The sequence below is a fragment of the Diabrotica undecimpunctata genome, chromosome 7, assembly GCF_040954645.1.
Source record: "Diabrotica undecimpunctata isolate CICGRU chromosome 7, icDiaUnde3, whole genome shotgun sequence".
NCBI lineage: Eukaryota > Metazoa > Arthropoda > Insecta > Coleoptera > Chrysomelidae > Diabrotica > Diabrotica undecimpunctata.
This window is the reverse complement of record NC_092809.1, coordinates 25,353,052-25,369,348: the sequence shown is the minus strand read 5'-3', so window position 1 is coordinate 25,369,348 and position 16,297 is coordinate 25,353,052. Positions and strand designations below refer to the sequence as shown.

Below are 16,297 nucleotides of genomic sequence, written 5' to 3'. Positions count from 1 at the left end.
GCGTACAGAAGTAGAGGCAGGCCATCCAGGAAATGGACCAACGACATAAAGAGAATTGCTGGAAACTGGATAAAAAGGACACAAGATATAGAGGAGCGGCAAAAATTTAGAGAGGCGTACGTTCATCAGTGGACAGTTTAGACTTTTTAGATAAATATATAGATAGATTCCTTTCATTCCTTTACAGTTTATTTATACCTATTCTGCAATTCCATCTTTTTGTTCGTTAGAGTTTTTCAGTTTCAATAAATTTATGTATTCTTTCATACCCGATGATAAGAAACGACGATATTCTTTAACCTAGATTTGGGTATACAGGGTGTTTGGTAGATCGATGGAAATTTTTTAAGGGATAATAGGGGACGCCATTTGCAAAATTTTTTGCTAATAATGTATCGCTCAAACTGTTAAGGTTTCCGAAATAAAGTTAAATTTGTCAATATTCGACAACCGTCTATTTCACGTTTAAAAATTATCTAGGCGTACTACCTCTCAGTTTTACGAATGGAATAAAAATGTAAACCTACAACACTGACTCTTCGCATAAAATTTCCATTAGCTATCGTCAGTTTCCGAACGTATAAAAAACAAAAAACAATCTACCTGCTATGCTAACAAACAATCTACCTGTTATGAAGTGGTTTATTTTGGTTTATAAACATGGTTATTGTATGCGTATGAAAGGTGCGTTTTACTGTTTTGACATCCGAATTGTGTTTGGAGTTTCTTGTGAGTTTTTTGTGCATTACGACTTTGAACTTTGTTCGAGTGAACAACCAGACTGTGTATCTGCATAACCTGATTTATGGCTTCGTTTTTAAATGCAGAGTACGCAGATATTTTGTTTCTCTATGGCTGAAGTGATAGAAATGCATCTGCAGCACGTCCAGAATATCAGCGCCGTTACCCTAACCGGCGACTTCCTCATGTAAGTGTCTTTATTAACACATATCGACGAATTAGTGAAACTGGTAGTGTTAACAATCCTGTTTCCGGTATTAATCCTGGGCGTTACGGTGCTGGTGTAGACGCCCAAATTTTGCAAGCTGTTACAAATGATCCTACCACAAGCATCAGAAAGGTTGCTCGACAGTTAAATGTCTCGCAATGGAAGGTCTGGTCGGTAGTGCACAACGATGGACGCTACCCTTATCATTACACGCCAGTACAAGGTCTGTAAGACGGTGATCTAATTAGAAGGGTAAATTTTTGCCGCTTTTTGTTAGATGCAGACATCAACGATGGTAATTTTCATAGAAGTATTTTATGGACTGATGAATCCAGTTTTAATAGAGAAGGCATAACAAATTTCCACAACCTGCATTACTGGGCACATGACAATCCCCATCTACCGAAAGAAACATCTTCTCAGCAAAAATTAAGTGTCAACGTTTGGGTAGGAGTTATCGGACGAGAGTTAATAGGACCTTACTTTTTGCCAGGTAGGTTAAATAGTCAAGTATACTTAGACTTTGTAGAGAATGAATTACCACCACTCTTAGAAGATTTACCCCTCGCCCTCAGACGAAGAATGGTGTACCAACATAATGGATGCCCTGCACATTGTGCACGTGCTGTTACGGCTTAGTTCAACAATCACTATCCCAAGAGGTGGATCGGACGAACTGGACCGATTTTTTGGCCTGCTAGATCGCCCGATTTAACACCGTGTGACTACATCTGGGGCAGATTCAAAGAACTTGTTTATCAAGTTCCAATCCGAACTAGAGCTCATTTAATGGAAAGGATTATCGAAGCAGCTGACATTATAAGGGTAGAACTGAGGTTAAAAGTAACCACATTAGAAATACGACGCAGGGCAAGAGCGTGCATTAGGAATGGTGGATCTCATTTTGAACAACAATGACTGTTTTCTGAAGTTTATGTACATACTTAATAAGGCATAATAAATGTTGCAAAAAGCCTGATGTATCGTTGTTGTATTTTACCTTTCTTACCCGTTTCATTAATGAAGGTTATTTTAACAATGTATTAAGGTTTAACGAAGGGTTTTTGCAATCTGAGCAAGTAATACGTAAGGCATTTTGTATGTTAGGAAAGATAATTATTTTTAAAAATAAAATAGACGGAGCAGCCTTATTTTCGAATATTGACAAATTTAACTTTATTTCGGAAACCTTAATAGTTTGAGCGATACATTATCAGCAAAAAATTTTGCAAAGAGCATCCCCTATTATCCCTTAAAAAATTTCCATCGACCTACCAAACACCCTGTATTTTCAAATGATTTAGTGAAAGGTGTAGAAGATCTGCGTGTAAGTAGGTGTATCTAGAATGGTGTTAATTTAATGTTTTTGTCAGCCGATTGTCTAAACGAAAATGTCATCAATCATGGCATTAAACCAAGTAAAAACATGTTATAAGAGAAGTAATTAATGTTTTAGACAAAAAAATATATTCAACACCATAATATACTGTGTTTTATGATTTAAAATAAATCCCGAAATAATTTGTTCATTATGCATAGCGATTATGCGACGTATTAATTAAAAATAAACTAAAAGTTCGACTTTAAGACTACTACTTTAAACTGAAACTCATAAAAATAGTAATAAACTTGAAGAATCTTACTAATGGCCAATACAATACAAATAGCACATTTGAAATAGTTGAAACACGTTTTTCTATGAAGTTATAGGTATTTATTTTATGGATTCTAAAAAGGTTTTTACACACGGTGTCCCGTATCGTTATGTTCAAAAACTGGGACTATGTAATGCGCTGTGACTATAAGTAGGCGAACGGTTTACCCCTAAAAAGACGCTTATGTAGAAACGGAATATATCGACTAATTTAACTTATAACAAATAAATAATAATTAATAAAAGAAATAAATGCTTTTTCTCACTTCCTCATGCTTCCTTTTTGAATTATTTGTAATGTTTTCTTGAAAAAATTCCTTAATTAGAGATTTTTGGGATTGTTTATCTAAAAAACTACGAAATGAATTGCAACTCTACAAAAAGCATGATAATCTTTAAAACTTCACGTAAAAATAAAAATATTTTGACAATGAAAGTGGTTTCTATCTTGCTAACAAGATAGTTTTAAATTTAAACAAAGATTTCTACGCGCCTGTATACTACGCAACCGTACATGCTTAGCAATAGATTGCTCGAAATGCATATTCGAAATATTTGGTTCCATGTTTTCACAAGAAAGAACCCCTTCTTCCTTGTCAAAATATTCTTATTGGTACTTGAACGTTTAAAAAATATGAAGCTTTTTATAGAATTGCAATTCATTTAGTAGTTTTATCCCAAAAATCACTAATTAACACTTTCACACGGTGATTCATCGCCGAGTGCTTACGACGCTGATCCGCAGTTTCGAACAAATCATAATTAATACTTCTCAGTCTACGGTGAGTACTTGAGTGGTCTGATTATTATTTGAGGACTGATCCGCTTTTTAATTTAAGATATTTTCTGGACAATAATGGGTAGGGATCGGTTTTTATTTATTCTTAGAGTTATTCAGGACAGCCTTTATAAAATTCGACCTATATTTAATTATTTTAATAATAAGATGCACTCGATTTATCAATCTGGAAAGAATCTCTGCAACGATGAAACAATGTTTTTGTGACGAGGGTGATCAGTTTTCAAACAGTTCATCAATAACACACGACATAAGTACGACATTAAGCTGTATGTTTTAACTGAATCTGATGGTATTGTTTTAAACATGCATGTATATACTGTAAGTATAGGGACACAAATAACAACAGGATTTATAACATCAAAAGGATTAAAGCAAGGATGTTGCTTGTCTCCCACTTTATTTAAAATATACCTCGAAAGTGCTTTAAAAAGATGGAAACAAAAATGCAGGACAATGGGGGTACCGCTCACCAATACTATGGTATATACGCTTAACTTTGCAGACGATCAAGTAATAATGGCTCAAGATTATGACGATTTAAACTATATGGCACGAAAATTAATTGAAGAGTATGATATATGGGGTCTAGAAGTAAATAAAAAGAAAACCGAATACCTGTGCATTGGAGCAGAACAAAAAGATCTCATATTAGACGATAACACTACGATAAAGCACTGCTGTGACTACAAATACCTAGGTATCACTATTTCACAAGATGGAATATTAGACAAAGCCATAAGAGAGAGAAATACGTCAGGGAGAAAAGCCATCATAATGTTAAACACCATTTTATGGGACCAATCTATCAGCAAAGAAAATAAAAAGAGGATATATGAGACTATAGTAAAAAGTATCACTTTATACAGCTGTGAGGTATGGCCACTGAAAGAAAGAACACTGTCAACGCTGAAAGAGACGGAAATGGATTTTTGGAGAAGAGCCGCAGGAAGATCTAGAAGAGAAAGGATTACCAACGAACGCATTAGAGAAATAATGGGAATCAAACGAACAATCACAGATGACCTAACAACAAAACAACTTATCTGGTTCGGACACATACAAAGAATAGACGAACAACGAATGCCAAAAGAAATACTCAAGTGGCAACCAGAAAGAAAGAGAAAACGAGGTAGACCGAGAAAAAGTTGGGGCGAAGGAATAAATAAAGAACTGAGAGAGAGGGCCATAGAAGATCTATGGAACAACCGGTCTAAGTGGCGATTGGAAGTCGGAAAATGGCGGAGAACGTTATAAACCGACAAGTAGTAGTAGTATGTATATACTGTATCACAAGATTCCTTAGTGGAAAAGGTCACTCAATTAAAGTTGCTTGTGAATTGATAAAAAACTATCTTGGATATAGCCACTCACTTTTTATAGATAACTTTTATACTGGAATTGAACTTACCGAAGTACTTCTAACAAATTATAGCTACTGCACTGGAACCTTAAACATGAATCGTCGAGATGTTCCTCAAAAAATTAAAAAGTGCTCAATTACTACCTGCTGAGATAATTAAAATACCAGAAGGGTATATGCCATAATAATGACAGTTATGATTTGATATTAGATATCAAAATAAATATTGTGTGCATACGTATAGTTTGCAAATATTTTTTAAGAATATTAAATTTCAAAATGATATTCCAACACAACAAAAAGCAAAAATTATAATGTTACTTTTGTACACATGTAAAAGTAAATAGCGAGTAGCAGTATTCATTTCCATAATGAAAAACGTTGTTGTTAGTGTTTTTGACTAAATAGGGTGGCAAATTATGTGTAGCATCTCGGAGATATTTGCAGAATTGCTCAAAAAAGTGGATAATGGAACTAGAAAAAAGTGGACAATGATCTAAACATTAAACAAATATTACATCATGTACATTCCTGTATTATTTTGAACCCAAAAAGTACTATTATTTAAACAGGGTTTGATTAAAATAAAAAAAAAACATTCAAAATAGGAACTCAAAACGAGGAAAATCGACAGAAAAACGAAATTTGAAGAACCGTTTGAAAGATCAGAGTTAAGTTATCATCCAAATATTTCGTCAGATTCGGAACCAGAAGCAAAAAATTTAAAGCGACACCTAAAGAAGTGATCCCTATTCGAGAAGAAAGGAGAAAAAAAGCGTTGCAAAAAGGCGAAGCAGATTCTTTTACTTTATTAAAGGAAAAAAAAATTAACACAAATATTTAATAATGTGGGATAAATAATTACTATAAGGAGAAACTCTCGGGAAATGAAAATGTACTTCAGTAAACTCTCTAGCAGCAAAATAAATGTTCAATGATAACCGATGAGCAACGAAGCAACGGAAGATGGGTTTTGATCTGAGATATATTGGCATCAACGAAAGTTATTTGTGTTTAAGCTAGTTAATAAACATCCATAACGCAAAAAAGAAAAGAATGAGTAAAAAAGGCGTCGCAAAAAGGCAAAGCAGATTCTTCTACTTGGGAAAGAAATGAACAAAAATATTTAAGAATGCGCGATAAAGAATAGAGGGCAAAAAAGAAGGAGAGATATGAATCTTTTATAATTACTATAAGGATAAACTCCTACGAAATGAAGATGTACTTCATTTCAATTAAAAAAATGTAATATATTGTACAGTGGAGTGAAGTGTCTACCTTTCTACTCTATTAACAAAATATCTAGTTGAAGGCCATTTTCTGTATTATCGGAAGTGATAGCGAGCTGTCAATACTTTACAATTTTATTCAGTAATAAGTCTAATGAATGTGAGGTCTACGTTGAACAACCTACATAATGAGATCATCAGCAAGGCCTCATTAAAATAATTTTGTTTAAATGTGTTATTTAAGTTTTAAGTTAACCTTGCAGATAAATGTTAGCTCATGTTTCCGTTATAATTAATGATATGTGTGATATATAAAAAATATTTCATACCTTCTTCCTTCAGCTGAACATGCTTTCTATCTGGACTTATAGACGTACTTTTCCTAGATTTTTTATCGCTCCCTGTTTCTTTCTTATCCGACTTTTTATCGCTACTGTTCTTGCTTTCCGAACTGGATGGTGTTTTCGGTTCATTGTTGGTTTCGGTAATTGATTTTTGTGTTTCTAGACTAGGAGTTTTTTGATGAACCATTTTATCTTTATCATTAAACCTGACGTCCAAAATGGAACTTCTTCGTTCGTTAGGAGTTTTTGGAATGGACGAATCTGAACTGTAAGATAATTTATTTTTTTCTTTTTTGCCTTTAAAATGTATAGATACTTTTTTTCTGATACTTAGTTTTGATGACTTCGGTTTAGGTAGAGATTCTTCTGCCTTTTTGGAATTTCTTTCATCTTGTTTTTCTGTTTTAGATTTCAACTTTTCGTCGTTTTCACTTGATACATGTTCAGATGACGTCAGATCAAGAAGATTTGTTTTTGAACCGCTTTGTTGATTAGATTTATCTGAAATTTAAAGAAATATACATATTGTAAATGTTTTGCAAATAAGATATGAACTGTTATGTTACCAAAAAGCGCATAAAAAGTATAAAGGATCACAGCCTGAATTGTGGTTTAGAAAAAACCAAAATATTGAGAACATAAAATTTGCAATAAAAGCAGCAATAACAGTGATGATTTCAAATAATCTGTTCAAAGATGTCGCTCTATAACCTCTAAAGTTTGTAAAATATTAACGCATCAAATAACGCGTGTCACAAACTGAAAACGGTACTCTTCGAATAAACTACCAAAAATGTTGAAAATGATGTTAATAATGGAAGAAAAACCGCCCTGGATCAGGGCGGATCTGTAAAAAATCGACTAAATTTGGGAGTGATACGTGGCATTCGGATTTTTGCAGAAATAGTTAGGTTATAAATAGTTATGCTATTTCAGATATCGGAAAATTAATAGCTATTAACATTAATAAAACAATTAATGTTCCCGACCTATTTCAGAGGGAAAATAAGTCAATTATGATTACTGAAGTTATCACCTAACTATTTCTGCAAAGATCCGAATGCCACCTCGCACATCCACCTCAAAACAGATGTGCCCTGGTCTACATTGACTATTTTTTTCTGCTCATACAGGAATGGGGGATCAAGCGTTTTAACTTAACGCAAAGGCCATAATGTTATACCAGTTACCATAATAAGTAATGTAATCAAACAAAGACCATTTCAAAGGTGTAAGAGTCTCCACAGAACATCCCTAAAAATGAATTTGACGAATGTTAAAGGGGAGTGATAGTTTTTCCTGTAAAACTCAACTTTGGCAATGCTTGAATAATACAGACAAGCCAGCAAGAGTTAGCAATGTTTAGGAACAAACCCTATTTCTTCTAAAATGTGTGGTTTTCAGCTAAAGGCCTTCTTCTTCTTAGAGTGCCGTCTTCCTACGGAGGTTGGCAATCATAATGGCTATTTTTATTTTTGCATTTGCTGCTCTAAACAAATCAATCGATCTGCATTGATACCAATTACGTAGATTCTACAACCAAGAATTCTGCCTTCAGCCAACAGATCTTCTTCCTTGAATCTTTTCCTGTATTATGAGTCTCAAAATTTCATATTTTGGTCCTCTCATCACGATGAATTTATCATGGAGCAGACAAATCGTTTTCTTTGTTTTAAACGACTAGAAATCATCGTAGAGAAACTCCTTTATTGTGACTGTGTAATGATTTGGTGCGAAGAATAGCGCCAGGTAATGGCTTATTAGATAATTACTTCGTGAAAGATGAACTTAGAAATTAGGTTTTTTGACATTAAGCCACAATTATTATTGGTTGTGATTATGCTGATAATCACATTTTAAAAACCTTGTTTGACGTTTCGATTTCCATCACAATCATCAATCATCATCATCAATCAGCCAATCGCGTCCACGGCTGGACATAGTCCCCCCTCAGTTCTTTCCAGTGTTCTCTACACTGGGTCGCTTGTAGCCAGTTTCCCGCTACACGTTTTATATCATCGGTCCATCTAGTCGGTGGTCGTCCTCGGCTTCTTTTATAGTTTCTGGCCTCCATTCCATAATACGTCTTGTCCACCGTCCATCTTGTGTTCTGGCTAAGTGCCCTGCCCAGTTCCACTTAAGCGTCATGGTTCTTTCGATGACGTCTTGAACTCCTGATCTTTGCCTGATTTGTTGGTTTGTTATGTGGTCTTAAAGGCTCACGTTTAGCATTGCACGTTTCATGGCTCGTTGTTTAACTCTGAGTTTATTCGCAGATTTTTGCGTGAGTGATAAAGTCTCTGCTCCATAAGTTTATACAGGCAAAACACATTGGTTATAAACCTTTCGCTTGAGACACATGGGAATTGAACTTTTTAGAATGCCCATGTCAGGCCTATTCGCCTCTGTATTTCATGTGTTTGATTGTCTCTGCTTATTTTGACCTCGTGTCCCAGATATTTGTAAGTGTGTGTTTGTTGTATGGTATTATTGTCTATAGTTATATTTCCACTCATTACGAGATTTGTCATAAGTTTAGTTTTCTCAAAGTTTATCTTTAATCCTGCTATTTCAGACAGACTTTTAAGCGAATGTATCATAGAAACTGTATCCTGTAAGTTATCTGCGATTAATACATCATCTGCAAACCTTAGATGATTTAATCTTTCTCCATCTATATTGATGCCCATATCTTGCCATTGAGTGTTCTTAAATATTGACTCTAGAGCTGCCGTGAACAATTTTGGTGAAATATTGTCTCCTTGTCTAACTCGTCGACCTAAGCTGAATTTTTCTGGGTCTTCGAGTAGTCATATACTTGATGTAGCGTTCTCGTAGATGTTTTTCATTAGTGTCGTGTACCTGTAATCTATTCGGCTATGATTTAGGGCTTCCAGTTCTGTTTCAAACTCTACAGAATAAAAAGCCTTCTCGTAATCGACAAATGCAAGAACCAGTGGTATGTTGTACTCGATACACTTTTCTATTAAGATCTATCCTGCCCTGAAGCCTGCCTGTTCTTTGGGCTAATAGAAATCAAGTTTAGGTGTTAGTCTCTTTGTTAATATTTTCATAAAGAGTTTGTACATTTGTGTCAAGAGGCTGATGGGTCTATAATTTTCTAATTTAGTAACATCGCCTTTTTTGTGTAACAAGCATTTATTAAACAATTTGCTTACTGATTTTAATATAATTTCTACTCCAGCTTTTATTGCCTTAATAACGACTCCATCATCACCAGGCGATCGATGGTTCTTCATTTCCTTTAAAGCTGCTCTTACTTCTGACACAGTAATGGGTAAAAGTATTTCCGATCCCTAATTTATGAGAGTCTTTACTCGTGTCGGGAAATTGTCTTGTGGTCTTTGGCTGGTATAGAGGTCTTTATAACTCTCTGTTTTTTTCAGAATGTTTTGTTGATCAGTTGTTGCCTTTCTGTCTTTATCTCTCAGCTTGTATATTTCTTTTTTACTTTTTGTGAGTTTTCTTTTCATTATCTTTAAACCTTTGTTCTCTTCCCCTTTCCCTTTTCGTTCTCGCTTAGGTTTCGTCGTATTTCCATGAGAGCTTTTGTATCTTTGCTAATCTTTTCACTTTTGGTGTAATTTTTCTTGCAAAATTTGAGTTGTGCGTTTCTAACCGAGTCTATTATTAATTTATTGTGATCGTCGATACTTAGAGGTTTGGGATAATTACTCTGTAAAGTTTCGGCTATATTTTTTATGTATGCTTCTGGCTGATTTGGTAAATTCCAAACTATGCGTTTGCAACTGTTTATCATCTTTGCTCTTTCTGTTTGTAGGTTTATCATTACTCGAGATCTTACTGGTCTGTGGTCGCTTCCTACTGATAGTTTATTGAGTACAGTGACATCTTGAATAATTTGCTTTTGTCTGTTATTATATAATCATATTCGCTCTTAGTTCTTCCGTCTGGACTAGCTCATGTCCATTTTCTATTCTGTTTCTCTAAATTAAAAAAAGGTGTTCAATGCATACAGTTTGTGTTACAGTAGAAAGTTGGTAAGCATTTCGCCTCTTTCGTTTCTTACTCCGATTCCAAAATCTCCAATTGCCACTTCTTGTTCGTCCTTTTTCCTTCCGAGTTTCCCGTTAGAATCTTCCATTATCAGATTGTAATGATGGGAGATGATATCCATCATAATCACAACCAATAATTGTGGCTTAATGCTATAAAAACATGATATTTATCTTGAACATGCCATAAGAAAGTAGTTTCAGAACCTTGATGAACTTGGGTCGTTACCTTAAATCAGGTGTGGTATAGAGATTGTGGTATAGAGAAACCAGGAACATCTGCCAAATTCAATTATCAATACTTCCAACAATATTAGGCTACTTGTCACATCACGAGGGCATAATTAGAACTACATTAAGATAATTTCCCATACCACTAAATTTCAGACCCTTGTAATTCACCTAATCAATCAACTCTTGGTTGATCAATGCGGTATACTGAAACAAGCTGTTTTTACGAAAAGTCCATCCGTAAACAATGAATATCGTGAAAAAATATGGATCTTTTACAAACCTACTTCAAAACCTTGTTAAGCGGTATGAAATTTGATGAGCTTGAATTACAGAAATCGCAGAACAATTTAAAATTCACATTATATATATTTTTCTTATATTTAATAAAGCGTCAGTATTTTATGTTTTTTGCACATGAATATTTACTTACCAGTTTCTCCAATCTGTTTGTTCTCGGCTTTAAAATTTTGTGCTTGATCGATTTTTATCACAGTTTCCGGATTGAATTTGTCGGTTTCTAGCTCTTGAATATTATCATTATTTTGATTTCTAAAGAAATTATCCGGATTATATCTCATACTAAAGTGATCAGCATTCACGTAGTTATCTTTAAAGTTTCCAAAGAAAAATGGATTTCGCTCTATTTCTTGATTTTGAAACACGCCAGGATCGAGAATGGGTGCAGATCCTAGTACAGATGGAGTAATATTGCTTAGATTAGGTGCCTCTACTGGAATTATTGGTGGTTGACCTAACATTAGTTGAAGTTGAGGAGTGTTAGCATCATCTGGTATTTTCGTCTGCAAATTTTCCATGCTTCTATAAAAAAAAGTTTTATTTGTTTGTATTTGAGAAATAAAGTAGTGTTCTTTTCACTTAAAATGGTATTATGCTGAAACAAAAACTTGACAAATAAATAATGGGCTGTATTCTGGAATATTAATCTAGAAAACTTCCTGATTATTTTTGGCTTACCCTTTGAATCATACACAATTATTGATTACATTAGCATGCTGTGCACGTATATGGTTCTGTGGTTAAACATTATGAAAACTATAGGCAAAAATTGAATTACCTTTGGACGTTTTTGTACTTATCCAACCCTATCAAAGGCATCGGCTTAGGTACCAATACAACACTCAGTTCACTCTTGAAAGCTTTGTCGTCCGGTTCCTTCCCACTGTAGATGTGATTGTTTTCGCCTTGTCTAAAATAGTTATCTTCTGGATATCCGTATTCTGCGGGAGGATGGCGAGCAGCTTTCTGCAAATTTGATATCTTCAAAATTTCCTGTTAAAATTTAGTTCGCTAAGAAAATAAAAGTGTATAATTTTAGCTTAAAAATAATCGATTAGTGAAAAACTGCCAAGGAAGTAATATTATTTAGAGCAATAAATCATAGTGTAGGAATGCCGAGAAGAACCCGATAGACGGACGGAACATAAGTCACAATTTTATGGTTGTCATGTTATCGGGGATTACACGGCAATGAAAGAGCTGATGACCTCGCCGGGAGAGGATCAGCTGCAAAATACTGTGGTCCAGAGCAAATCTCATGAGTGCCCTGTGGTATGGCTTCCAGGTCATTGAGGAGTACATGTCAGGAAAAGAGCTTATAAACTTGCCACGAGGATCACCTATAAAATACTTCGGTCCACAGCCGGTCTAAGAAGTGGCAAAAAGCACCGTCCACAAAAGAAAAAATGCCTGGATCCGAACACAACATAACTTTTCCTTGAAAAGTATATCCGGCAAGGTACATAGCAAGGACATGCCCTGATAGGGCTAAAGTACTACGGAAAACAATCAGGAATCAGCTCGACTATATCTAATATGACTGAGAATCAACACGTTACACCAAAAAGATATGGTACCCATCTACTAGACCTATACAAGGTGGTACAAGTTTCCAAAGGTTTGGAATGGCTGTGGAATGACGACCGGTTTACAGCAGACGGTTTTTGAAAAAAAAAATCCTAGCGGTTTCTCACAATGCTAGAAGTGTAAACTGTTGCGCATTTCGTGTAGCGCAAAGGACAGAAAACAATATTAATAAAATGTTTTCGTTCATGCCCATCAAAGTAGATGGCACCTTTGTACGCTAACCACTGAGGTGGTAAACTTTTAGGAGATGTTTTTCGTCTTTCGTGTTTGAGTTTGTACTCAATCCCCGCATCTACGAGAGTGAGAGGTCGAAATGGCGTTATAATACAGGGTTGTTTACCAATTTAAACTCCGAGACTGACAAATCCTGCTCCTACGAAATATACTGTCTTAAATAACTCTTCTTATAAACTATGAGATATATTTCTTTAATATTAGATAATACCAAAAGGAACGCCACAGAAAAGGTGGGATGATGAAGTGGCAGCAGACGTGCAAAAATAGGCGTGAGAACCTGGAGAAGAGAGGCGCGGAACCGGCAAGGTTGGATGCATAGTTTGGAGGATATACATATATATATATATATATATATATATATATATATATATATATATATATATATATATATATATATACATATATATATACATATATTTATACATATATATATACATATATATATATATATATATATATATATATATATATATATATACATATATATATATATATATATATATATATATACATATATATATATATATATATATATATATATATATATATATTACTTTAAAGAAAATATATCTCATAATTTATAAGAAGGTTTATTGACGAAGTGACTTGAAAAATGGAAAAATTAAATAATAAATAAGGTACCCGAACAAATATATTAAATTTTAAATTGAAAACCGAACACTTAAAGTGTTTCTTTAACGAACTTGAACTCTAATCGAATTTCCGAAAGATTTAATTACAGATTTCCAAAGTAAATTATTTATCCAGACTTTCTACGCTTTCACTTTACACTCACTGTTAAGAGAATATTAATGAAAAGTGCAATACGGATTCCTGAAAATGGAGAAACTCGACAACAACAGAATTCTAAATTGCGCTGGATCCAATTTAGTCACAAGAAGTCAGACAAATTCTAATCTCGGCATACTTTCGAACCTTAACCAAGGAAAATTTTTCTCCGTAAACTTTGAGTTATACGTGAGAAAAATATTTAACTTTTACAATAACAAAAAATAATCTTATTTTCACAATTCTTTCTATAGTGTCCTCTTATTTTCTTTTTATTTGATATCTTTTAATTAATTAGAGTGTTTCTGCTAAAAAGAAATAACTGGAAAATACAAAAGAATTTGTTACAAAAAAATAAAATGGTTTCATGACGAATAAGTTATTACAAAAGATAAGGAGACAATATAAAAGACGGAACAACAAATAATAGTTTGTTGCTGTTGTAGCTGTTAAAATAAAGAAAGGAATAAAGAAAAATATATAAGCATAATAAAAATCTAGAAATAATTTGATATTAAATAAGGGACGTAATTTTTACCAAACTACTCAAACTTAAAAATTTTGCATTCTCACAAGGGTTTTCTAAAAATTTAAAAATTATTTTGGGTTAGTTTTGATTATAGTTAGTGTGTCCTTCGGCAAAAAAGTTTATGAAAGATAGCTACTCTCTTCAAACTTTTGGTATCGCTTCATTTGGTCGAGTCTGAAACGATTTCCCTTGGCTTGACTTTTTTTGGTTCTGGGGCGTTTTTCCTGAAACTTTTCACCCATCAGATAGGAAAATCGGAAAACAAGTTCCGTCAGACAATATGAAAAGTTGCTGTTGCTGCCGTTAATGAAAGTATCCTCAAAAAATTAGCTGGTTATCTATGAATTTCGTCACAGTCGTTTTTCTTATAATCTTTAATCTATTTAATTAAAAGAATATATTATATTGTCTGACGGAAACTTTTTTTCGATTTTTCTTTTTGTCGGGTGAAAATTTTCAGGAAAATTAGAGGAAAACGCCTCAGAACCAAAGAAAATCGCAGAGGAGATACTGGGGAGAGTATCTATCATAAACTTTTTTGCCGACGGGCCCTCTAACTATTACTTGTATACAGTGGTAACCTAATAAAGTACTTTAAATTTAATATTTATAATTTAAAATATCTACCTCAATAGTTGTGCTTAGAATAAAGGTAAAGTGAACTTGTATGCAATTTTTGTAAACTAAAATGTAATCTTACTTACTTGAGATATTGATTCAATATCTTGCAATAACTCTTCCAAATTTCCTCCATTAGAGAAGGTACTTTGACTCGGAGTATTGCTGAACACAAGAGGAGTATCATTAAAATTTTGATTATCCAATTTAACAATTAAATCTGTGGCTGATTTTTCCAATCCCGAAACTTGAATCTCTGGGCTCGAGGCTGTTTTCGGTACTAACACCATATTTTGGTAAAAATTTGTAGCGTTAGTTTTAACTATTTTGTTGCTTATGAAGTTACTTTCATTATTTATTTCATTGTTAATTTCAACAGTTGGGTCCAACATACTCCCAGTGGAATTTCTAAATTGGTTATTGTAAATTTCACCTGGGTATATGACTTCATCGCATTGTTCTTTTATTCCGTCATAGCTTTTTGATGTTCTTATAGGAGAAAAAAAGTTTACTGGAACATTGTCTGACATTGGAAGAGTTGGAGATTTAGCGAGGGATCTAAACTCGGGATAACTCTGATCGGGTTTAAGGATGTCTTCACAATTTGTCCAATGGTCTTGGTTTAATGAAGCTCTATTAGAGTGTAGATCTGAATTCTCAGCACTTGTTTCTTCTGTTACTACGGATAAATGATCGAATTGATCTTGAAGATTTTTTAGATTTGTTCGTTGGACGTTTTTCATGTTTTGGGTAGTTTCTACTTCTTCGCCATCTTCACTGTACGAGCTGTAACTCTCCTAAAACAAACAACTAAATCAATACTACTATCCCAGGTTAATACAACAGTAAAATTGATTAACTAAAACTTATTAACCGAATTCAGCCAATATTTCTTTAAAAGATGTACGTTGCACAACTTTTGTACAATTAGGTAAGTATTTTTGTAGTTATAAATGTAGACGTTTTATTAAAAATACATTTTTATAAAATTTTACTCACTGTTAACTGGAGGTATTAATCCAGTTGCATAATAATATTTGTAATAAAAAACTCGCTAATAAAAATTCTTATATAGTATGTCCTGAAACTCGGAATAAACATTTGAAACGTTGGTCATGAGTTTTATATCACTTTATTAGTAATTACTATTTAACTGGGAATAAGCCACAATTAAAGGTTAAAGTATGTTTATTGACGTTTCAATTTCCACTTCGGGAATCGTTCTCCTTTTTTCTTCGGAAATCGAGAACGGTTTCCGAAGTGGAAATTGAAACGTCAATAAACGTACTTTAACCTTTAATTGTGGCTTATTCCCAGTTAAATAGTAATTACTTTAAAATGCCACAAGAAAATAGCTTCAGAACAACACTTTATTAGTGTTTAACTTAAAATGTAGAATTTCGAGTACACGTAAACTCATCACCAATCAGTATAAATATCCTCGTCATGATCATCATTGGTGCTACAGCCCTATAAAAGAGCCTCGACCTTCCCAAGTCTATTACGCCAGTCAGTTCTATCCATTGCCAACTGTTGCCAATTTGCTGCGCCTATTTGTCTACCATCCTCATCTACACCATCCCTCCAACTGAGTTTTGGTCTACCCCTACTTCTACTTCCCACAGGTTGTG

The 16,297-nt window shown here is 33.9% G+C and overlaps 2 protein-coding genes across 10 annotated transcripts in view; one reads left to right on the top strand and one right to left on the bottom strand.

Moving 5' to 3' along the window:
* LOC140445087 (tyrosine-protein kinase transmembrane receptor Ror-like) overlaps window positions 1-16,297 on the top strand; it is a 275,808-nt gene that overhangs the window by 70,571 nt on the left and 188,940 nt on the right. The window lies entirely within an intron of this gene.
* Window positions 1-16,297, bottom strand: part of LOC140445084 (uncharacterized) — a 107,731-nt gene that overhangs the window by 11,964 nt on the left and 79,470 nt on the right. For 6 of the 7 annotated variants that reach the window (XM_072536893.1, XM_072536890.1, XM_072536894.1 and 3 more), the window contains 4 exons: window positions 14,753-15,463; window positions 11,685-11,899; window positions 11,040-11,428; window positions 6,324-6,839 (listed from right to left, as the gene is read on the bottom strand). In XM_072536893.1, the coding sequence (XP_072392994.1) occupies window positions 6,324-6,839; window positions 11,040-11,428; window positions 11,685-11,899; window positions 14,753-15,463 (1,831 nt within the window). The remainder of the gene's footprint in view (window positions 1-6,323; window positions 6,840-11,039; window positions 11,429-11,684; window positions 11,900-14,752; window positions 15,464-16,297) is intronic. The other variant, XM_072536895.1, reaches the window with a different exon arrangement.